The sequence below is a fragment of the Solanum dulcamara genome, chromosome 1 (genome assembly GCF_947179165.1).
Source record: "Solanum dulcamara chromosome 1, daSolDulc1.2, whole genome shotgun sequence".
Classification (NCBI taxonomy): Eukaryota; Viridiplantae; Streptophyta; class Magnoliopsida; order Solanales; family Solanaceae; genus Solanum; species Solanum dulcamara.
Window position 1 is genome coordinate 4,358,834 of NC_077237.1, and position 25,068 is coordinate 4,383,901.

At 36.1% G+C, this 25,068-nt stretch overlaps 3 protein-coding genes across 4 annotated transcripts; 1 reads left to right on the top strand and 2 right to left on the bottom strand.

Annotated features, from left to right (window-relative positions):
* LOC129885216 (uncharacterized) lies at positions 1–12,124 on the top strand. The gene is made up of 3 exons (XM_055959417.1): positions 1–7; positions 113–441; positions 11,519–12,124. Exons 1-3 carry the CDS (start codon positions 1–3, stop codon positions 12,122–12,124), a joined length of 942 nt encoding a protein of 313 aa, XP_055815392.1.
* A 4,390-nt stretch (positions 12,125–16,514) lies between these two features.
* LOC129885225 (uncharacterized) lies at positions 16,515–17,443 on the bottom strand. The gene is made up of 2 exons (XM_055959428.1): positions 17,357–17,443; positions 16,515–17,102 (listed from the first exon to the last, which is right to left on the bottom strand). Exons 1-2 carry the CDS (start codon positions 17,441–17,443, stop codon positions 16,515–16,517), a joined length of 675 nt encoding a protein of 224 aa, XP_055815403.1.
* A 292-nt stretch (positions 17,444–17,735) lies between these two features.
* LOC129898860 (beta-glucosidase 42) lies at positions 17,736–24,593 on the bottom strand. 2 transcript variants are annotated; one of them, XM_055973580.1, is made up of 13 exons: positions 24,312–24,519; positions 23,592–23,658; positions 23,458–23,516; positions 22,665–22,938; positions 22,190–22,264; positions 21,921–22,008; positions 21,236–21,461; positions 20,878–20,993; positions 19,759–19,973; positions 19,604–19,638; positions 19,422–19,524; positions 18,845–18,953; positions 17,736–18,094 (listed from the first exon to the last, which is right to left on the bottom strand). In XM_055973580.1, the coding sequence occupies exons 1-13, from the start codon at positions 24,459–24,461 to the stop codon at positions 17,899–17,901; spliced, it is 1,713 nt and encodes a 570-aa protein (XP_055829555.1). In that variant the 5' UTR covers positions 24,462–24,519; the 3' UTR covers positions 17,736–17,898. The 2 variants fall into 2 exon arrangements, with proteins under 2 accessions (XP_055829555.1, XP_055829548.1); XM_055973573.1 differs by having other exon boundaries at positions 17,740–18,094; positions 22,863–22,938; positions 24,312–24,593.
* Positions 24,594–25,068: the final 475 nt, after the last annotated feature.

Genomic DNA, 25,068 nt, shown 5'->3' on the forward strand with positions numbered 1-25,068 from the left:
ATGGCAGGTATGTTGCTTTAACTATGTTTAAAAAATTGGTGAAGGTCTGCCATATTGCCGGAGATGGACGACACTTTAGTTTGCCTTTATCTTGTGTACTCCCTATGTTAAGTTGGAGTGTATGAGGCTGTTAGAGAACTTAATCTTGTCAATGATGTTATCATTGCAACCTTTATTATGATGTCCATTCCAAGGATATTGTGGCCTATGGGACATTTAGAGAAACTACGAGGTTTTTCTTATCATAGCCATGTCCAACGTGAAGTGAACTATGTTGCCACAATAAACAAAGCTTGGTATGAAGCTCTTGATTTTGCTCACAAGGGACTTGCAGGTGCTTGTCGTCAAATGCACTTCGTCCATCTTGAAGTCAATGTAACTGCACCTAAATTACCAATGCTTTCGTTGGTGAGATTTCTTGCCTTGAACTTTGAGGACAAGGTTTTTATTGAGGGCGGGAGTATTGTTATGAATCAGCCCCAGCCCAATAGGGATCCCAACAAGGATATCACACAAACAGATATTGGGCCAAGTAAAAGCAATAGGGCTAGATCTTCACAAAGGATAATTTGGGATTTAGGCTGAGGGTACCATTGGTTATTGTTAAATAGAACAGGGCAACACTATCAGAAGGCATCGAAATTAAGTGCAAAGGCATTTTTGTGTTTCTCATCCCAATTCTAGAGTCTAAACTTCTCATCTCTATTCTTAGTTACTTGTTATTTCAATACTTCCATTGTAATTTAGTAGTTTGGTTATTGTAATTAGGATCCTAAAATTGTAATCACATTCCAATTGTCTTTAGTAATATAGTGATGAATTCAGGTTCGTTACATAAACTAAAAAAACTCTATTGGTGAGTAATGTTGAAGCCATGTTTAGCACTATTACTTTACCTTTACGGGAAAAGAATTTGACCAGTAACTATCAATCAAACCAATTAAACTAATTGAAAATTCAATTAATCATCACTACATCAAATAAAAGATTTTGTTCATATTGAATAATCTTAATGATGAAAAAGGGATAGTAAAAGGCAACTTGCTTATATGTTGATGTGTGATGTGTTGAGAATGATATGAAAGGTCTATTGATTCATTATTGATGTTGTATCACGATTGTGTTGTTGTGAATTTTACATTGTTATGCAAATGGTCACCTCCTCATTATTTGTGTGAACATACCTATTTACATTGATTCTGAGACAAGATTGTGACAAGTGTCATGGGAATTCAGGAAGGAAATAAAGAGGATGTACCATTTCGAAGGACGTGTCATACGCCGCGACGGTTATATTGATTCGAGGGTCATGTCGTACGCCGCAACAGATGCATGGATTGATGAGTACCTTATGGGTCCTGGACTGAGAGATAGTGAGTGTGTATCGCTAGGTCAAACATGCATCACTATATTTGACAGTGCATTGCATATCTTTATTATTTGTGATCTTGTGAGTGCCTTTCTGTGGAACTTGTGATTGATGAACTTGCTCCCGTATGTTGTTGATCTGTCGTAATTGTTGGAGTGCTATTATTGAGCTATGTGCTATGTAAATTGTGAACTGTTAGGTTGAGCTGATTTTATGCAAGTTGTAGTTAAGGGTGGGCATGGTATGGTATTGAAAAATTTGGTGCAGTAATTTTGATTTACGGTTTTTTAAAAATACTATACCATTATCATACCAAATTTATTCGGTATGGTTCGATATTTTAAAGTTCGGTTTCGATATTTTATGGTACGGTAAATTGGTTATCATAGTTTGGTCAATTTCAATCCTTCAACTTACATATATTTTGGCTTTTCAATAAACGTCTCAATTATATCATACTAATACCTTATACATGTAAAAATATTCAAAATAAAGTACAAACAATTCTCTTTGTTAAACAATCACCCAAAAAGAACATTTAAATAAAGATAGAGTAATCAAAATTTCATCATCTAAATAATTAGTTACTATTTTATATATTTGTTAGTATTATATAGTTACATATATATGAATTTTATGTAACTATATACTTTGGTATGATATATGGTATTTCAGTATTTTTTTATAAATACCAAATATCATACCGAATACCAAACTTGTTAAAAATGCATACCAAATACCATAAAACCCAAATCACGGTGTTAAAATTTTTGGTTTCGATATGATATTCGATATCTACCATACCATACCCACCCCTAGTTGTAGTTGTAGAGGTTCAGTTGGAGTGTTAGGAGTGCTTGTATTCTATATTACTTGACTTTGTGTTTAGGAGTTTGCTTGCTGAGTACCTTACTGAGTACCGTGTTGTTTGGTACTCACCACTTGCTTCTTCTACATTTCAATGGACCTTCTCACTTCTATTTATGATCTTGTACTACTTTAGAGACAACATCATTTGAGATTTGTGTTTTTATTCAAATCTATTGAAATATATTAGAGGCTTGTGCACGTGAGTGACATGACAATCAAATTTTGAGAGTTCTAATTAAGTTGACTGTGTTATCCGTGTTATTAATTATTGCTAACCTTTCATTTTTATTTTACTTTGGCATTTTATCATTATATTGGATTTTAGATTGACTTGTCTTGGTGGGATAAGACGAGTACCATCACATCCATTTTGAATCATGACATTATCACGCGCCTGAAAGTGATTATATGCAAATACTTGATCTAGCCAATGTCGAAGTGTAATTCAATAAATATTTGGTGTTTCAAAGAAGGTTGAAGTTGTCATGCACCAAGATACTTTATGTGTATTTTGAACTTCACACTTTAATAATAATAATAATAAAAAATATCCACTCTTTACGAGAAATATTTTAAAACTTTTGATTAAACAATTCGAATATTCATATTAATAAATAATTTTTTTACAACAATATCTAATGTAATGTATTACAAACAAAGGACTAACATCTTATTAAGTATAATTAATCCTTACATTTAAAAATAATAAGATCACTATTTGAAGTTAAATATTTAATCTCTTTTAAAAATACTACACTAAAAATAAATAATATAAGAATAAAAAAGATAAATTATTATTGTGTATATATTTAAGACATGTTATTAAATTTTAGCTTTAAATCACTAATTTTATTAAAGAGCCCTTATGTTTTATCTTTGGATTTATGTTTCCTCAAATTATCCCTACATCTCATTTTTAAAAATAACGATAAACATTAAAAATTTGATTAATTCTATCAAATATTAACTATCGAATATTAATATGATGATGAAGAAAGGTGATTTTGCACCCCGTTCATCCACAACATCAGCAATCGGTGTCAGGATGACAATCGGCAAAATCAAAGATTGCACTCCCTGTTCATCCACAATAGTAGCAATCGGCGCCGGGACGACAATCGGCGAAATCTGAGATTCCACCCCTATTCATCCAGAGCAGCATTGGCATTTCGGGGTTTTCCCCTTTTCTTGTTCATACACGGCAACAATCGGCGTCGAGACGACAATCGTCGGAATATGGTTGTTGGAGGCAGCAGCGATGCGGTTTCTTTCCGCTAGAGCTGCAATGCTACGGTGGAATTGAGGATCTGTTGGATCAACGCGGATGTCTCTCCATTTACAATTACTTTTTTTTTCTTTTTTCAATGGTGGATGACGGATGGGACCTACATATATATAAAATTAAATTTAAGTTTTATTAGTAATGGTTGTAAAAACATTATTAACTCATTGGGTGATCTATTTTTTTAAAAAAAGAATTATCAATAAATAGTAGAGATAACATTTCGAAATATTCAGAAAGACATTAGTTTTATAAATTGATTAAATTATACATACAAATATTTTTATCGGAGTTAGAGTTCAAAAATACATGTTCATTCTAGTCTTAATAAATCATGTAGTGAAGAAACAATCTTATATTGACACTATAAAATGTTTTTTTAAAAAAAAAATATCCGATGATATAAGTGTTAAGAACAATTGTTGTGTACTTTTTTTCACCTCTATATTCTATAACTATATCATCTATACTTTGATGATTCTCAATTATAAAATTGAGTGTTATCTGTTGTATTTGACATTTTAGTTATGTTTAGAGAAAATTAAAATTATATAATTCTATAGTTTTCCGTGATTTAGATGTCAAATGAATAAAAAAGGACAGTTACAAAGAGATTGAAAATTGGTTAAAAAAATAAAACTAAAAAGGGAACGAAATTTTTTAATTCCTTTCCTTTTCTATGTTTTATTTCATCATTTATTTTAGGTTTTTCTTTTTCTTTCCTTTCTTGTTATCTTTTATTTTCCTTTTTTTATTTCTTTCTATTAAATTTATTTACTCTTCGTTTTCTACATTAATCATTATGCTACTATCCGGCGCTAATTCCTCCCCTTGTTTGCAATTACTATACAAAAACATATTTTCTACCTTTCAACCTTTTTAAAAATATTCTACCAACAATCTTCACCAAATATTTTATTTTATTAAATTTATATTTTTCTAATATTAATATTTTTTATTTGAATTGTATATTTATTGTGTTTAAAAATAAATAAATTATGGACATTCAAATATTAAAAAATAAATATTCTTAATCATTCAATATTCAAATCTGAAGATCACTAATTTTCGAAAAGGCTTAACAAACTAACTACCTTTAACTAACTGTTGCTAGTATTAACACCCCCCTCAAGTTTGGAAGTGAAAAAATGTTTTGAACTCCAAACTTGGAGCTAAGGAACTGATGCTGAATTTTGGTCAGTCCTTTGGTTAGCATGTCAGCAGGTTGCTCCTGAGCTGGTATATATTTTGTGCACACTAGAAAATTTCTATATGTTTTGTTCTCTCATGATAAATTGGATTCGCAGATAGTAGAATTGCTGCTTTGCTGTCTGTGTAGACATTCACTGGTTTTTGGACTTCCTTCTCCTTTCAGGGCCTAGCCGAAAGAAAATCCAGTACTTCTTGGTCGTGGATATCTTACCTAAATCCTTCATGAGACCTACTATCCAAATAACTTCAGTCACAGTACTTCTTGTTCTCTCATGCTCCTTAGATTCTGTTTATGGCATTTTATGTTCTCGTGTTGGCATCTTCTCCTTGTTATAGCAAACTAGCATAGGTATAATGTACTACTAGACTATCAAGAACCTACTTAAATTTCATTGTAGTTCTTGTAAAAATAGCTGCCGTGAGGACGAAAAATTGCAATTTACCATCTAGCATTCAAGTTCAAGAACGACTCAAGATCAAGACCGCTAGATTCAAGAACAAAGATCAAAAGCCCTTGAATTCATCCACAAGTCAAGATCGAAGTTCAAGTTCAAGTTCATCAAGATTCAAGATCAAGCTCAAAAGCCCTTGAATCCAAGATCAAGTTCAAGTTCATCAAGATTCAAGATCAGGCCCAAAAGCCCTTGAATTCAAGTAAAAGTCAAGATCAAATTCATCAAGTTCAACAATATTCAAAATCAAGCTCAAGATCCCTTGAATTTATATTCCAAAAGATGAATCAAAGGAATCATAGAGATTGTAATGCTCATATTTTGAAATCAACAAATATGATTGTTGCGATACTTTCCGATCTTGATATTATTTCTCGACACAAATTTTATCGTCCACAATCTCAACAAGTAGTAGGTTTGGATTCATAATTTTAATCATATAATGAGTTTGTTGATGAGAATCTTAAAAGTTGAACCCATTACATTTAAATTCTGAATACGTCTCTGAAACGCGAAATATTTTATAGGTCTGAACTATCCTTTTTAATTTTATTGATCTAAAATGAGCTTAAACAAAGCTATATAATCAATAAAGATTAATTCACATAGTCAACCACAACTTAATCTTGGGATAATGTTGTGAAGTAGTAGTAGTTAGGTTGTTGGTGTCCAAATTCTTGATTGGAAAATACTCAATTGGTCCGACAAAATATGAATTATCACTGATTGAGTAGTCCACTAAGGAGCAAAACGCTCTCACTAAAAGGTTATAAGTTGTTTATTCAGTAACAAAGCTATCCTTATTCAAAGAGAGTCAGTTGACACCCTTCGAAAAGTTAAATTACATGCTTAAAATGTACCAATTGACTATCCATTAGTTAAAATTCTGGCTCTACCATTATGTCTATTCTCAATAAAGTATTTGTTTTTCACATATGTATATTATAAGTAAAATTTAAATTAGTTTTCTCTCCCTAGTTTAAGTTTTGTATTTAATTAATTACAAGTACATGAGTACTTCTATCACACCAACGAACCTCCACAACTACAATCTGCATATAAGTCAGCCTAACCTAATAATTCATAATTAATGTAGCACATAGTTCAATAGCAACTCTCCAACATCATAGATAATCGACATCGATATCAAGTTCTTCAGACTCAAGATCACCAAAGGAGTATTCACAAGTTCACGGATGGAAAATGATATACAATGTGATGCAATGAAATGTCAAGTAAGGTAATGCATGTCTGTTCTAACGATACACACCAGTAGGACTCACAATGAAATTCACGAGGGACGCACAAGGTCCATGTACCCGCCGAAAGAGACCTCGGCATCAATACCACTCATCGAAAGAGACCTCAGCTTCAATAATCCTGCCGGTAGAAACCTCGGCATCAATAGCACCCGTCGGAAGAGACCTCGGCTTCATCATAATAGATCTCATCATAGTATTTTAAAACTAATGCAAATAAATGCATTCACACAATAATGAGTAGATGACAACTTCTATACCAAGTCACAATCCACAGTAACACAATTATAATATTTCATCAATAATGTAACAATATTACCATTCAACTCGTTCACGACATCGCACATATTCAATTATCATCACATTGCATTTTTCATTACCCTTTTTATCATTAAGATCAAACATTTTGAACAATTCAATCCACAGCCAATTTTCCATTACTCTCCAACACACATAATAAGGAAATACAAGATTCTGCATACTCAACAAAGGTTTAGAAATGCACTTGTCTCAATTCAAGCACACAATCACTCCATAACTTGGGTCTTTCCCTTACGACAGATCTCCAAATCAACACAATTTATTCAATTATACTTTCAAGAGATGAACAAGAAAAGTATTCAACCCCGAAATGTTGTTGTTGGAGAATCTCTGATTCTGATTGACGTCAAAATAAAAGAAAACTCTCTGACGCCCATTCCAATTCCAACGGGCAGCAAAAATACTTCCTGAAAATATACTTCCAAGAGATGAACAAGAAAAGGGGAGCATGTCGTTCAAACCCAAAATGCTACAGTCGGAGAGTCTCTAATTTCCATTGCCGTCGAAATAATCCAGGCGCCGAGTCAAACTTTTGGAAATCTAATAAGCATTCCAAAGTATTTTCGCGTGAAAACCTACTCCAAACAAGAAGAGCAAGAAAAAAGGAGCATGAAAAGAAGTGAAAGAGTGAAGAAAACAAAGCAGAAGATGATGATCAAGATGTCGATGTCAACAATAACAAGAAGAAGAAAGTGTTGGGGGAAGGAAGCACCACAACTAAAATTTAATATGACAATTAATATAAAAATAAATTGGACACGAGAATTTTACGTGGAAACCCCTCAAATAGATAGAGGGGAAAAATCAGGACCACCGGAGAAAATATCTCATTGAAGTCTATACCTTCTTTCTAAGCGAATCCTTTCACCACCAATTTTGCACGATACTTCTCCACTTGATCATTACCATTACGTTTGATCTTATAGACCTATTTGTTTCCAATGGTCTTCCTTCCTTGTGGTAATTGAACAAGATCCCATGTTTTATTTTTATGAAGAGCTTCAATTTCTTCCGGCATTGCTGCCACCCACAGAGATGATTCTTGGCCTTTCATAGCCTCATGAAAAGTTCAAGGCTCTCAATCTTCTGTTAATAGACAGTATGCAATATTGCTCTCCATAGAATAATCTGAGTGCCAAGCTGGTTCTCTTCTCTCCCTAGTTGACCTTCGAACTTGTGGAGTTTCGATCTCAGCTTGATCTTGTTCTTCGTGCTCTGGTGCTGCTTCAGAAGAAATTGGAACTTCTTCAATTTCTTCAACTTCAACTGTAGTAGTCTCTGATTTTTATTTTAAAGTGCTACTTTGTTTTGCTTGTATCTTGTTTTCAACAAATACAGCATCCATGTTGATTACCACCTTGCGGGTTGTGGGATCCTACAAGCGATACTCCTTGACTCCATCAGCATACCCTAAGAAAATGCATTCCCTGGATTTCGGATCCAACTTCGATTTTTCTTGAGTGTTGTACATAACATAACCAGGACTTCTGAATATATGTAAGCGAGAATAATCAGCTGGTTTTTCTGTCCACATCTTCATTGGGGTTTTCAGATCAATTGCGGTTGATGGTGATCGATTGATCACATAATAGGCGGTTTTGACTGCTTCTGCCCAGAATGGTTTTTCTAAACCTGTAATTGCCAACATAGCTGTTGTCTGTTCCAACAAGGTTCTATTCATCCGCTCTGCTACTCACTTTTGTTGTGAAGTATATACCACCGTGAACTGCTGTTTAATACCTTCTTGTTTACAGAAGTTATTAAATTCATCACCAGTGTATTCTTCTTCATTATCTGTCCTCAAACACTTGATTCTTTTCTCAAATTCAAGTTCCACCCGCGCTTTGAATTCTTTGAAAACTGGAAAAACATCTGTCTTTCTCTTGATTGTATATACCCAACTTCTCCTAGAGTAATTATCGATGAATGACACAAAGTATTTCGCTCCTCCTAAGGACTCTACTGGTGCTTGCCAGATATCAGAGTGGACCAGATCTAATATTTCCTTGCTTTTAGCAGAGGAACTGCTAAATTTCAGTCTATTTTGCTTACTGGTAACACAATGCTCACAAAAGGGTAGTGAGACCTTTTTAAGCCCGAGAAGAAGCTTTTGCTCAGCAAGACTCTTCAAACCTCATTCCGACATATGGCCAAGTTGATGATGCCATATCATCGTTGATTCTTCAAATGAACTTGCTGATGAGGTTGATGTTTCTCCTTCTTGGTGTGTTTCACCTTTAAACACATATAGGTTTGCAGCAAGTTTTTCAACTTTTATCACTACAAGCGCTCCTTTGGATATTTTTATGACTCCACCATGAGTCTTATATGAACATCCATTATCATCTAGTTGTCCTAAAGACAATAGATTCTTCTTCAAGTCTTTTAAATGTCGTACCTCCGGGATGGTGCGTACCGTTCCATCATACATCTTTAATTTGATGGACCCAATACCAATAACATCCAAAGCATGATCGTTTTTCATGAACACAGACCCTCTTGAGATAGGATTATATTGATGGAACCATTCTCTCCGGGAAGTCATGTGCCATGTTGCTCCTGTGTCCATGATCCAGACATCAGCGAAACATTTTCTGCCTTCATTATTTGATATTCCCTCACTACATAAAATATCGCCATCATCCGAGGTACATGCAATATTTCCTTGAGCATTTGATGGCTCAGGGTGTTCACTCTTCTTCTTGAACCGACAATCTTTCTTGAAGTGCTCTTTCTTGCCACAATTGTAGCACTTGATATTCTTCTTACTTCTTGATTGAGATCTGCCATGATTGTGACTCCCACTGGAGCCACGTTTTGTTGGTCTTCCTCTCACCATCATCAAAGCTTCAGCTTGTTGCGAACTTGCTTATCTGTCTTCCTTGTTTTTGCATCGATTTTCTTCTTCCAAGACAGCGGCTGTAATTTCATCGAAAACTAGACTGTCTGTATTGTTCGTCAGGTTGATGATGAGTTCATCATACGAGTCAGGCAGACTTTGAAGTAGAAGCTCTGCACGTTCAGTCCCCTCTATTTTGTAACCCATTATTGTAAGTTGCGAAAATAGAGTATTCAAATTATTGATGTGTTCAGTAACTGACCTGGACTCTGCCATTTGAAGAGTATATAATCTTCTTTTTAACAAGATTTTATTATGCAAAGACTTGGCCTCATACAACCCCGTAAGAGTATCCCATATTTCCTTCGCCGTCAGTTTTTCTGCCACATTAGACAACACTTGATCAACTAGTGCCAAGTGTAGATCAGAAACTGCATTACTGTCTATGTCGTTCCATTTGCTGTTATCAACAAATTCTGTGACCTGCCTTCAATTGCAGCTGAGCAATTGTCTTTTCTCAATATCGCTTTAATTTTCATTTTCCACAATGAGAAATTTATCCCATTGAATTTTTCAACGTCAAACTTTATTGTACTCGACATTGTTATTTGCTTCACACTCTTCTAGATCATTTCTGAATATTTTTGCGAACAATCATGACAAACTATATTGTCACTGAAATTTATTATTCACGTGAATAGTAGTATTCACCAAATTTACTATTCACGAAAATTTACTATTCATGAATAGTATCTTCGCATAAAACAGACAGAATAATCGAGGGCTCTGATACCATTGTTGGGGGAAGGAAGCACCACAATTAAAGTTTGATATGACAATTAATATAAAAATAAATTGGACACGAGAATTTTACGTGGAAACCCCTCAAATAGATAGAGGGGAAAAATCAGGAGGTGGAAGGATCTCACTATTAAAATATGGAGTACACTGCTCTCAGATATAAAGAGAAAACAACAATTAACACTTCTCTCTTGTAAAAGAAACAACTACTAAAGAGGACACTCAAGACTAAAAATATTTATCTTGGTATATAACTCTCTTTGTATTCTTACTCTCTCTTTCTGGGATGATTTAAATGAGGGCAATAGACCCTCTATTTATAGTGGAACAAAAACGCGTAAAGGAAAAATTTACGCATTTTAGTGTTGAAAACGCGTAAGGAATGCTGCTGGCAGCTGACTGCTCATTGGTTGTTGGCTGCTTTGCATTTTCTTTTCCTCCCTTTTTACTTTTGACTTCTTGCAATTGTTTTTTGCTTTGTTGTCTTTTTTTTTTTACTTTCAGAAAGAAGTCATTCAAATCACTCTGTTACATCCTACATGATAGGCTTAGGTATCATATCAACTCAAATAAAAATGTTATTGCTATAAATAGTAAATATTTTCTTAATATAATATATCTATATAAGTCTCTCATAAAAATACACAAAAATTAGAAACAAAATATACGAACAAATAAAATACAACTTAGAAAATCATATAAATTGCAGTAAAATGAAAGAATACATAATCAAATTAATAAATATAATGTTTACTATCAAACTAATGGAAAATCAAATCAACTTAAAGTCAGATAAAGAAACACAGTTGATAACTTGATAAGCAGTAGAGTTGTGGGCGTTGTGGCAAAACAGAATTATAGTTCGTTGTTAACTTTATCCTAAACCTAAACAAACAAAAAGACAAAACGTAATTAGTTGGTACTTGGTAATGAAAGAATCCTAAAATGTGGAAAATAATTTACATAATGTAGAATCTTTGTTGGCTTTAGATTCTTATATATTCAAAAAATTTACAATAATTAAAAATTTTAGGTTCCTAAGCTGAGTTGGTGTAGGATTTGCTTTCTCAACTATATATATAATAAAACGATTAGCTAGGTTGAGCTTTCTAGTCTACCTTTGTTTTGTTTCCCCTGTCGATCCCCACGAAATTGAAATACCTTCATTCCTACTGGAATGCAGAAGTCGAAATTCAAAAAATAACAAGTATGAATAACCATATTCCTTGTAATTTACCCACATTAGACATTCAATTTCAGTTTGATACATTGTTTCCTGGACGATCAGTTGAACAAGAGGCCAAAGCTCATAGCAAATCACTCCATCTCAAACTTTTCCATTCTATTACATACATGTCATACAAATGGGGTGAAGCATTTGATAAGAATTATCGTCGTTTTTTCATTCACAATATGATTGAAGAAGTTTATAAAATTATTCATGATGAGTGTAACAAGGGTCGTCAACGCTTGAATGTGAGCATTCGTATGATTTTAGTCGTGCCAGACATGTTGCAGCTGTTACAGAAGATGGAGAATGATGAAAATAATGCTATGAATCATCATGACTCATGTGTCATTTGTCTTGAAAAGCTTGGAAAGGAGAAAGAGAGGATGTGCATGCCGTGCTCACATATTTTTCATAAAGATTGCATTACAACTTGGCTACAGAATGGACATTCTTGCCCTGTTTCCCGTTATGATCTCCGAGTCACATAGATATAGATCGATATTTATATTTACCATTATTTATTATTATTTTCAATGATCTATCGTATCCTAGTATATTGCTACAACAACAACCCAGTGAAATCCCACAACGTGGGGTCTAGGGAGGGTAGAGTGTACGCAGACCTTACTCCTACCAAGGTAGGACGGCTGTTTCCGAGAGACCCTCGGCTCAAAAAAGGCATAAAAGGGAGTCAGATAAGGTTAAGAAATTCAAAGCGCTATAGGAAAATAAATAACGAAGGCATCACAGATAAAATAGAGTAATCAAAAGTACTGAAAGCAATAAATAGTAACAGAAATAGCAGAAATGAGAGTACAAGGAATTGTAATGTGCTAGTGCGCCTATGAATAGGGAAGAATAACGAGACTATGTACTAGCCTTCTACCCTAATGTGGGTCCTCCACAGCCTCCTATCTAAGGTCATGTCCTCGGTAAGCTGTAACTGAGCCATATCCTGTCTAATCACCTCTCCCCAATACTTCTTCGGCCTACCCCTACCTCTTCTGTAACCATCCATGGCCAACCTCTCACACCTCCTCACTGGGTCATCTGTGTCTCTCCTCTTCACATGCCCAAACCATCTCAGTCGCATTTCCCGCATCTTGTCTTCCACCGAGGTCACTCCTACCTTGTCCCGAATAGCCTCATTTCTAATCCTAGTATATTGCTAATTATATATGTTTTCATTATCGCACTATTTTGTTGTTGTTTTTGCTCTCTTCTCGTAGGCTTTGCACTATTTCCTTGTTTCCTACTGTACGCTTGAGCCGAGAGTTCACAGAATCTACATACCAGGCACCTTGAGCCAAACAAGAAAAGTTATAATTATGAAAGAGATTAATCCTTGATTTATTTCATTAACCTCAATAGTTTATATATACAAATACAAGAATATAATTAGGCTATAATTAAGGAAACTAAATATCTCTATATTAGGAACTAAATAAACTAAATATCTCTATATTAGGAACTAAATATATACAATCTGTCAGAATATATTTTCATATATTCTAACACACCTCCACAGTCGAAGCGGGAGGTCGCCGAATGCTAAGACTGTCCCGAAAATCCTCAAATAACACCAACGGAAGACCTTTGGTGAAGATATCTGCAATCTGATAACGAGAGGGGACATGTAACACTTGAACCTGGCCACGAGCCACCTTTTTCCATACAAAATATATATTCATCTCAATGTGCTTAGTGCGTTGATGCTGAACAGGATTACCAGCCAAATAAATGGTACTAACATTATCACAGTAAACCAAAGTAGCCCATGGAATAGGATAATGAAGTTCCAAAAGCAAGTTTCGCAACCAACACGACTCAGAAACCACATTGGCAACCCCTTGATATTCTGCCTCTGCACTCTAACGGGACAAAGTAGCTTGATGTTTGGCGGACCATGAGATAAAGTTATCACCTATAAAGACACAATAACCCAAATTCGAACGTCGTGTATCGAGGCACCCACCCCAATCAACATCAGTATACGAGACAAGAATGATTGTGGAAGAGGGATAAAGGTGAAGACCATAATCCAAAGTACCTTGTAGGTAGCGCACGATGCGCTTGAGAGCGTTCATGTGCTCATCATGTGGGTCATGCATGAATAAGCATGCATGTTACACAGCAGAAGTAATATCTGATATCGTGAATGTGAGGTATTGCAGTGCCCCTACAAGACTCCGATAAAGAGATGGGTCCTCAAACGGTATGCTCGTAGTAGCCCCGAGCTTCGATTTTGGAGAAATCGGAGTAGGAGATGGCTTACACGATGACATACCAGATCGGTCAATGATCTCGGCCGCATACTTCCTTTGAGATAAAAATAAACCACCGGTATGACGAATGACAGCAATGCCCAAGAAATAACTCAACTGGACCAAATCCTTCATAGCAAATTCGGAGCTAAGAAGCGATATGATAGATTGGCGGAGCGCATCAGAGGAAGCAGCTAAAATAATATGGTCGACATACAATAAAAAATAAGCGATAGAAGTACCTTGACGATAAACAAACAAGGAATGATCGGTCAAACTGTGAGAAAACCCAAGGGTACGGACATAATCAGCAAATCGCTTATACCAAATCCGCGGAGCTTGTTTCAGCCCATAAAGAGATTTTTTCAGTAAACACACATGATTAGGTCTATCAAGATCCCGATAGCCCAAAGGTTGATACATGTAAACAGTCTCCTTGAGTTCGCCATGTAATAAAGCATTTTTAACATCAAGTTGATGAATCAGCCATGCCTTGGAGAGAGCCAAACTAAGAACCGTACGAATAGTAGCCGGTTTGACAACTGGACTAAATGTCTCACCACAATCCACGCCAATCTGTTGGATTTTACCATCACCTACAAGACGAGCTTTATGTCGCTCAAACGAACCATCAGATTTTTCTGTATGAGCAAAAATCCACATACACCAAATAACATTAACATTTGGAGGATGGGACACCAATTCCCATGTTTTATTTTGAATAAGAGCATTATATTCATCATCCATAGCCAATTTCTAATTCGGGTCACGAAGAGAAGACACAGGGTTACGGGGTAGAGGGGACTTCGAGACGGATGTAAGAAGGTTGAAGGACCTCTTAGGCTTATAGATCCCATGCTGACTCCTAGTAATAAGACTGGTGGGTAGACTAGAGGGAGAGACGGGAGTGGGTGGAGGAGGAGAGCTAGGTGGGAGAGCGAAAGAGGACATTGGGGCTGACCCAACAGAAAGTGAAAGAGCGATCTGCCCAGGTGCAGGGGAAGATCCGCTGGCTGGGCACGGCGGGATGGGCAGCGGTGCGGGAGAAAGGTGGTGATCTGGCGAGTTTGTGGAGGTAGTGAGATGACGAACCACATAAGGAGATGGTTCATCGTCTAAAAATTGGTATGTGTAATTTTGAGGAGTATGTAACTTGGCAAAAGGAAATTGCATCTCATCAAATATTACGTGACGGCTAATGATGATTTTTTGAGATGACAAATCAAAATATTTATACCTACGATGATGTGATGGATATCCCAAAAAAATACGGGGTTGACAGGGGTTGAAGTTTGTTTATAAGTGTGGAGGAAATGAGAGAATAACATAAACACCCAAATACACGAATATGGGAATAAGAGGGATCCTTCCGATAAACAATGTGAACAGGGGATTGATAGTTTACCAGTTTATGAGGAAGGATGTTGAGAAGATAAGTTGTTATTTGCAAAGCATCATGCCAAAAATAAGAAGGAAGGGAAGTATGGGCCAATAAGGTACGAACAATGTTATTAATCGTACGAATTTGTCTTTCGGCTTTCCCATTTTGAGGAGATGTGTGAGGACATGACAATCAAAACGACAGACTATTGGCTCTACAGAAGTCCCAAAAGGGGTCATTATCAAATTCCTTGCCATTATCACATTGAATATTCTTGATGTCCCGCTCAAAGTGAGTTCGAATAAATGTCTTGAAAGTTAAAAATGTGGAAAAGGTTTGTGATTTGTGCGATAAAGGAAACATCCACAAGAATTTAGAATAATCATCCATAAACAAGACATAATATCGATGACCTGAGGAACTCAAAACGGGTGATGTCCAAAGATCACTATGTATAATATCAAATGGCATAAGAGAACTAGAATTCGAAGCATAAAATAACAACTCAACATGTTTTCTAAGAGGACAAGAATGACAAATGCGAACATCTCTACTTGGATTACAATCAATCAATTTATTCTTCCTAAGGAAATTCAACATAGGTGCTCCCGGGTGACCCAAACGATCATGCCAAAGAGATGGTGCCAAAGCAGCAAAAGTAGATGGTGAAGTAACTGGATTGGTGATTGGATAAAGCTTTCCCCAACTGTTACACCTCATTACCAGCCTTCCCGTCTGAAAATCCTTCATAGAAAACCCAAAGGGATCAAAATTAACAGAGACAGAGTTATCAGTGGTAAATTTGCGGACAGACACCAAATTTTTAACTAGGTGAGGGGCATAAAGGACATTGTTTAAGTGCAAGGGAGGACACGGGGAAGACAAAGTCGTGTGACCATAGCCATGAATTGGAATTGATTGACCATTACCAATAATTATACCACTTTTATTGCTCGTATTCAAATAAGACGTGAGGTTACCTTGCGTGGATGTCATGTGAGAAGTGGCACCGATGTCCATGTACCAATTTGCATCTGAAGAAGTGATCCTAAGAGTATGCATGGCGGCTTCAATGTCCGTAGGAGTAGGGACTGCCGTGTAGGCCTGCTGAGGTCGAGGGCCAAGAACACCCGCTCGTGATGGCTGCTGTTGTCCATAATTGGGTTGGGACCAAGAAGTTGAAGGATATGGACACGATGGTATAGCCCAAGGACCTCATGATACCATCCACGATCACTGCTGCCCGCCAGCCCATGGAGAAGAGAATGAAGGGTTCTGCCCCGCTGACTGTTGCCCAGTGCCGCAGTTGTTGCCGCCTCCCAACTGACCACCACGGCCTGCATTACCGCCGCTATTGGCATCTCCTTTACCGCCTCCACGACCACCATTGTTGCCGCAATATTTCCCCCCATTATTGCCTCGGTTGTGGTTCTTCTTTCCACCATTAGACATGCGGTTGGAAGAGGAATTATCAGGAACATCAGGACCCTCGTAAGAGAGAGCAACTAAGGCAGCGGAGGAGCTTTGGGCCGTTTTCTTAGCACGGTCAGCCTCCTTAAGAGTGAGCATCGAACGGGCTTGATAAAATTGAGGCAACGGGTCACGTTGGCGAATAAGAGTGGCCACACCTTGGTAGGGCTCAGTAAGGCCAGAGACCAATTGAAGAACTAGTCGATCGTTAGCGACCGGGGAGCCGACATTCTTGAGTTGATCCGCCAGAGATTTGAGATGTTGATAATAGGCAGAGACATTCGAAAAATCTGCCATGTCGACATAAGTGAAGTCGTACTCAAGGGTGACAGCACGAGAGTGTTTGTTATCCTGGATATGTCACGTAAGAGATTCCAAGCCTCAATCGCCGTATTGTCAGGTTCAAGAATTGTATGCAAAAGATCATAAGAGATAGTAGCGTAGAGCCATTGGAGAACGGTGGCATCCATGGTGGACCACAGTTCTTTGTCCTCTTCTTGTTGAGGCCGTTTCTCCGTGCCCACTATCGGAGGAATAATATGATCAATCACCCGATGGGATCTTGCATGAATCTTAAAGAGTTCCGCCCATGTGGAATATTATACGTTCTCCATTTCAAGAGTGATGGGAACATGGTTCTTGATGTTGGATACAGCAAGAGCAGGATGAAAGGAAAATTTGAAGTTAGACATGGTGATTGAGAAGAGAGGAAGAGGGAGAGGAGGGGGGTGGCGGTAGCAGGAATCCGAAAAGAAGAAGAAGGTCGGATCGTGCCCTAGAAATCTGATACCATGAAAGAGATTAATCCCTTGATTTATTTCATTAACATGAATAGTTTATATACACAAATACAATAGTATAATTAAGCTATAATTAAGGAAACTAAATATCTCTATATTAGGAACTAAATAAACTAAATATCTCTATATTAGGAACTAAATAAACTAAATATCTCTATATTAGGAACTAAATATATACAATCTGTCTGAATATATTTTCATATATTCTAACAAATTACACCTATCTTACAAGAAAGATAAAAGTTTTTCATATAAAAGCCTTAAAAGCAGTATAGAGAGAGTCAGTCACTAGAAAAAAGAGAGATGAAAATACATGAGCTGATAACTTCATAACACCAGAAGTTTAATTAATCTTCTTTCCCATGTTTTACTTGTCCACCTTTAAAGAATCTCATGAACCAGTAAGCAGAAGATTTCAGATGCCGAGTTAGCCCATTCTTGAAGTCCACGTATATCAGACCGAAGCGTTTTGTATAACCAAGATTCCACTCGAAATTATCCAGCAATGACCACGCAAAATAACCCCTCACATTAGCACCATCCCTGTCGAGACAAATGTAGGTCTTCGTTAATATGTATGGAGTGTAGGCAAAGGCATCGCCATCTAGTCAAATGGTAATAAAAAACACAACATTTGATTGATCCCGTAATAGTAGAACCATGCAGCCAGCAGCCATTGACAAATGTTCATGAATTTATGATGTACATGCAAAAATATCATGCATAAAAAGTTGAGCTCTCCTTGTATGTTATACCAGTCATTTGTTGTGCTAAAAAGTTGTAAAGTAGGCAGGGACCATTATCAAGAACTTAACTACTTTTTCCTTTTGACACACGGAACAACAGCGGACAGCATTTAAGATGAGAAGAGTAGGAGATCTCAGATTCAAGTGGGTTGAGCTCCCTGAGGTCTCAGATTCAAATCCCGGCAGAGACAAAAACACTAGGTGATTTCTTCCCATTTGTTCTAACCTTGGTGGATAGTGTTATTTGGTACCTGGTGCTGGTATCAAAAAAAAAAAAAAAGATCTCATATTTGGCGAACCTTTCCTATCAATGTCTAAAATGCTAAAACTGAATGGGTACTGAACTAGAATATTTCAAGAAGCAAGTAATTCCTATATTTTGGATGATTGACAAATAGAAGTTTGAATGAATGCAGTCGAAATAAAATTCAGAAGAATGAGCTACTGAGATCTGACAGGATCAACCGATAATAGTTATGTATGTTGATGCCAATACATGCTTATAACATGAGGGGGCTATGAAACACAGGTTTGTGAGAGTACGCACAAAATTGCCTGATGAATAGCAGCAAGGTACGCCTTGAAGTAAGAAACTCTTGATTTATCATCCAACATCTCATGGAGAGGAGATATGTCATCATCTTCATCGTCCATACCTAAACATGTAAAGTGAAGTTGCATGAGAAAAAAACTGAATTGGGTTATCACCTGGTACAAATAATTATAAGTGTTCATCAAACTGTTAATAGTAAGTTTGAAAACGGAAGTATCTTTAACTTAATTCATGGTGCATGTTTATTGGAAAATTAGTTTATCAGGATAGCACAAATAGCAGCTCTTCCTGTTTACAGCGAATGGAAATTTCTTGGTGAAACATTTTTTCACATAAAGGCAATAGCAGTATAAACATGATTTTTTTTTCCAAACATTGTATGAAAAAGCTTCAATGATAGTAATATTTACGGGATAAAGTAATACATACACACATATATAGAGAGTAGTCATTGTCTTAAGTTAGACAAGTTGGATGACCTCCGAATTTCAAGCAAAGATACCAACAAAAACCTAAGTACTACACCCTTACAAGAATCTCCTTTAGATGGGTGAAAAGCAGAAGGCGTTACCATTCTCAGTGATATACACTGGTGGATTGCCATATCTCTCAGCAATGTAATTAAGAACTTTCCGAATTCCCCAAGGAACTATGCAAAGCCATGATGATGCCGCCTGCATGAAGTTTCACATTTTCAGTCTATGATGTCTGATATATACATCCAAAGAACTGGAAAAGAGAGACCACCCATACTTTCTCACCAATCACCTCGCCTCCTTCCCATTCAGCTGTGACGAACAGAGAAAGAAAGAAAAGAAAAAAGAAAACATGAGTCAACTTAGGAAAGCACTCACATATTTATGAACCAGAAAAATCTAAATGACAAAAGTTGTTTAGGTCTCACATACCAATTATCTCTACATCCTGTATTTTATAGAAGTCATTCTCTTCAAGACTATTTGCTGCATGACCAACAAATTTTGAAGTATAGTGATTCAGACCAATGAAGTCCAACGAATGTTTTAGCAACTCCCTGTCTCGCTGTGAAAATTTTGGAAGCCTATCACCAAGTCTTTCACGCATGCTTTCAGGATAATCTCCAAAGAATATTGGATCCAGATACCTGTTAGAATGTTTGTGAAGAAATCACAAAAATCTAAAACATAAAAGAGAAAGTTGAATGGTGATACCTTATATTGATTACATACATGATTTAAAAGAAAATATATACAAGATTTTCAGATGAATACCTAGAAAATTACAAGTAACAAAGTCTAGAGCCTCAAGAAGGTTAATTTCATATCATTGGATAAAGCCGTTTCAAAGAAAATCTGAATCAAACTTACTAACAACTCACAATAAAGAGGGTGTGTTTCATGGATTTTAAGCAAAAAATTTATTTTCCCAACTAACTGATTCACAAAAATGACGATAAACAGATTAATGTAGCTCATGATCAAAAGTTTCAGTCTAAGAGAAATATGTCAAGTGCTTTTTTGGGGGTAATTTTCTTGGTAAGTAGGTGAAATATGTCAGGCTTTCAGCTGCTCGACTTGAGATGAAAGGTGAAGACTCAAATACATTCTCTCTTAAACAATCAATCATAATTCATATTAACATGGACCTCATTAACAAAATAATTACTGTTAACCAAATCATTAGTGTTTAGCGCCTGATGCAACAGACAATAGCTTATAGGGTGATGATATTGCAGGTTTTTCTCTTCAGCCCATATGTACTACCTACTCTATCCGATATCTGGACCATCACTGAGATACACTGTTTATGATCGATTGGGCTAGCATGTTGTTGGGTCTCTCTGCTTTAAGCTACCCTCCCTCCGTTGAGAAATTATCCTGTGTATGTAAGTAAGAAGATTTCATTATGTATATATACTATTTGTTAAATCCCCTTGATTTCTTTTTATGTTTACTTTTTCATATTTTGACACCCCTTGATACAAAATCCTAGCTCCACCATTGCTTACAACATGAACTCTTGGCTGATAACACAGATATAACAAGTACCATCCAAGCTGAAAATCCAGTCGCCTTGTTGCAGCAGCTTTGTCCTCTAAATTATCCGATAAAGGCTCAGGCCATTCACAATCCACCACCAGACCTATTTCCCCTCCTTGCTCATCCTGTAAATATAGAACCGCCAATATTATCATCAATGGAGAAAGTAGAAAAGTTCCATCCCCAACTTCTTAGGGAGCTTAAGTCGGGACAGAACAACGTAGAAACGAAAGTAATCACAGAAACTTTAGCTAGAACAATTAAAGCCAACATATCAGTGAGATAGATAACTCTGACCGGAAGAATATCCAATAACATTTTTAAAGAAACAAGAGTAATTTTCAATGTATAAGAGGCTAAGAGCTACCTTAAATTTATTCCTATAGATGGAAACAGCTTCTGCATGTGCCAACAGCTGATTGTGTGCTGCCAAGAATGGTTCAGTAGAAGAACTTTCACTTCTTCCAGGGGCATGTATACCAGTACAATATCCATTCACAGCTGTCTGAAGAGGTTCATTAATTGTAATCCACTTCTTCACTCTATTGCCAAAGCTAGCAAAGCAAGTCTCTGCATAGATGGCAAAATATTTTCTATATATTTGCCACAAAATCCAAGTTGATTGTTACAAGGTGATCATCGACAAAGTATTCCACATGTTACATGGATAAACAAACTTTAACTGCAGCTTAAATGAAAATGAAAAGGTCTGCCTTCTTCAGAAGGAAATCTCAACATTTAATATCCTTCAGAAACCTATAACTAACATAGGTTAATTAAACCAAAAGGCACAATCGCAACGTAGAGAACCCATAAATGCTACACTTTATCCAGAATTTGGTTTAAAATCGCATTACCGGACGTTCATTTTACAACATTTTCAGCAAACTAAGACATTAGCATCCCATCAGATATAATAATGCCAAAAATTGTGCTGAAAAAGTTTATGATATAGACTTCGAATTCCATATGCACCATCCACACTGTTATAAGCATCAAAAAAATCCGTAACATGTTGATTACCAGAGAAAAATTGAGGGACTGGAGCTTACACAGTTTGTTCATCTAACCAGCCTCCACAAGATTCCTCAAGATTCAAAGGGAGATCCCAATGATACAATGTTATACAAGGCTCAATGCCTGGAAAAACATGGAAGAAATTCTTCATTGAAGGACAAAAAAAGGAAATGCTTAATCAGTATAAAAACTTCACTTCATTGTTATGTTTACAGAGAAGAAGAAGCTGGCAGATTTTTGTACATAAAACCAAAGGCTACGTATTATTTGCTTTAACATGAAGAATGAATGGATAACATCTTACCCCTCTCAAGTAGTGCATCAATAATATCATTGTAGTACTTTATGCCTTCATGGTTGATTTTGGTCCCCAAACCATCTACATAGGTGGAGAAGACCCTATCAAAAATCTGAAAGATATTGCAGTCGCTAAGGAACTGCTACCTAAAAACATAATATCCGAGTTGCTGCCAGGCATAAAAGTCATGTAGTGGCTAAATGTAGGTATCTTAAACTGAAGTTAACTGAAAGATGGGATAACACATATTTAGCACAAAATTGAAGTGCACTAACTTCCAAAAAAATAAAATCATAAGGTAAATAATATTATTATCAGTGGGAAGAAAAATTACCATATACAAGAGTTATACCAAAAAGTAGAGAAACTACATCAAAACATGATTCTATACAAAAGCCACTCAATCCTCTATAGTCGGAAAATTCAGGGTGCACCAAAAAGCAATCAAAGAAAAAAGGCTATTCCTTAAAGCTGTGTTTACCTGGGAGAGCAGTTGATATCAACAGAGATTGCTCACAACCAAAAATGAAAAAGCAAGAAACTTGCACGGTTAGACTGAACATAAAATTTAAGAAAGAAAAGAGAAAGGCTTTCTGAAACTTGCAAGCTAGTAACTGAAACTTTGCACAACTGACTCGCAAACCACCGTTATCAAAAAAAGAAATGAAAAGCTTCATACCAGGAAAGATGCGACTCCACGATATTGAAAAACGATAAGCCTTAAATCCCAACTTGGATATGAGCTCAATATCTTCCTGTATTTTAGAAGAACAAAATTAAGCTAATAAAGAAAAAATCACTCTGCCATGAATAAGAACAAAGCATATCAACAAAAGCAATAGTAAAACACAAAGCATTTATCTTTTTGGACACCAAGGCAAACATAAGGTCCAAAAGAAAGTAAAATTTTCCAATCCCGATTCCAAATTATATTCTTTGCTAAGTAATAAAATTGAAAAAAAATACAACAACAACATACCCAGTGGAATCTCAAAAGTGGGGTCTGGGGAGGGTGGTGTGTACGCAACCTTATTCCTACTTTGTGAAGCTAGAGAGGTTGTTTTACGATAGACCCTCGGCTCAAGTAAAGTATATCAAAATCAGTAAGAAAAGGAAATACCGTATTAAAAAAGTCATGCAGAAAATAATGGAATCAAGGACACTAGCAACAACAAACAATACAATAACCAACGCAAAAGAAGCAACAAGTAATAAAAATCGAAAAATAAGATAGTAGAAGAGCAATAATAATGATAACGAGAAGTAGATTGTACCTTGTAGCGATGGAACTGATCAACAGCCACATCCCCAGTGCTTCCATCACATATTTTGTCTAACAAAAATAATAACTTCAACAAAACATCCACCAAAAAGAGGGGAAAAAGGAAAAGCAAAGAGAGTTGACTACCTTGAGTATGTGAAAAAGAATCCCATATACTAAGACCCTTTCCTCCCTCTTTGCTTCCACCTTCAACCTTTTTCCATATACCAAAAAGAAAAACTACAAAATTAGAGATAAAACAAAACATTACCCCCAAAAAAATGATAAGAGGAGCATAGGCGAATCCAAAATTTAAGTTTTATGGACCTTTAAAATTTCTAGCATTAAGCTCTCATTTTATGGTCATAGATTTTAAAGTTGAAAATTTAAGTATTTAAAGTTGTGATTTTTGAAAATTGAATTTGTGTTTGGACATGTAATTTTTACTTGGAAAAAGTTGAAGTTTTGTGAGTAAAAATACTAAAAAAAAAATGGCCAAACATATATTTAAAGATAAAATTTCAAAAATTACTCCCAAAAACTCCAGCTAAACCCACTACTCCCTGTGTGTACCAATCCATGCAATACCCTTTTCTTTTTAGTTTGTCACCTTTCTATAACTACAAATAACTTAATTTTAAAATTTTTCTTTTTACTTTAACTAAATGATTTACTACGACACAAATATCTAAGATTTACGTCAGACAACAAATTTCAAAAGTTTAAGACTTTGTCAAGTTAAACAGTGTTTATTGAAAAGGAAAATATTATTTCTTGCAATTTCAGTGAACCTTTCACATAATTTTATTTCTACGTCATCAAAATTATTGAATTCAGATACCGAAATAATAGATACATGAAAGAAACCTGATAAGCAGAAGTGGCGACACCGAATACGAAGTGGGAGGGAAAATCAGCACAAGATAGTTGGTGTTTAGAGCTGTAAATGTTGTTCCATTCTTCCTCTATTTTTTTCTTCTTCTCTAAACCCATTAATCTTCTCGAATTAGCTTCCATTTGGGTTCTGGGTTTTAGTTCTAAATGGATGAAAAGTCCCCCAAAAACTGGAAAGAAAAAAAACTATAGGGAGAGTATTGCTGGAGTATTGTCTTAATTCAGTTTGAACTTTTATATCTGGACTAAGTTTGTGTGCTAATTGAACACTTCAACAACAACAACAACAGCCCAGAGATCCCACATCGTAGGGTCTGGAGAGGGTAAAGTAGATAAATAGATAACGAAATAATCAAAGCACAAAAAGCAGTAGGTATTATTAGATAGTAGCATAAATACCATAAATCAAAGTACAAGGAATCATAGTGCATTAATACGCCTACGGATAAGGGGGAGAAATGCCACTATGTGCTAGCCCTCTACCCTAATGTGTGTCCTCCACACCCTCCTATCTAAGGTCATGTCCTCGGTAAGTCGTAAATGCGTCATGTCCTGTCTGATCACCTCTCCCCAGTATTTCTTCGGCCTACCCCTACCTCTTCTGAAAACCATCCATGTCCAACCTCTCACATCTCCGCACTGGTGCATCTGGGTCTCTCCTCTTCACATGCCCAAACCATCTCAGACGCGTCTCCCGCATCTTTTATTCAAATTTTGAAAAATGTGGCCT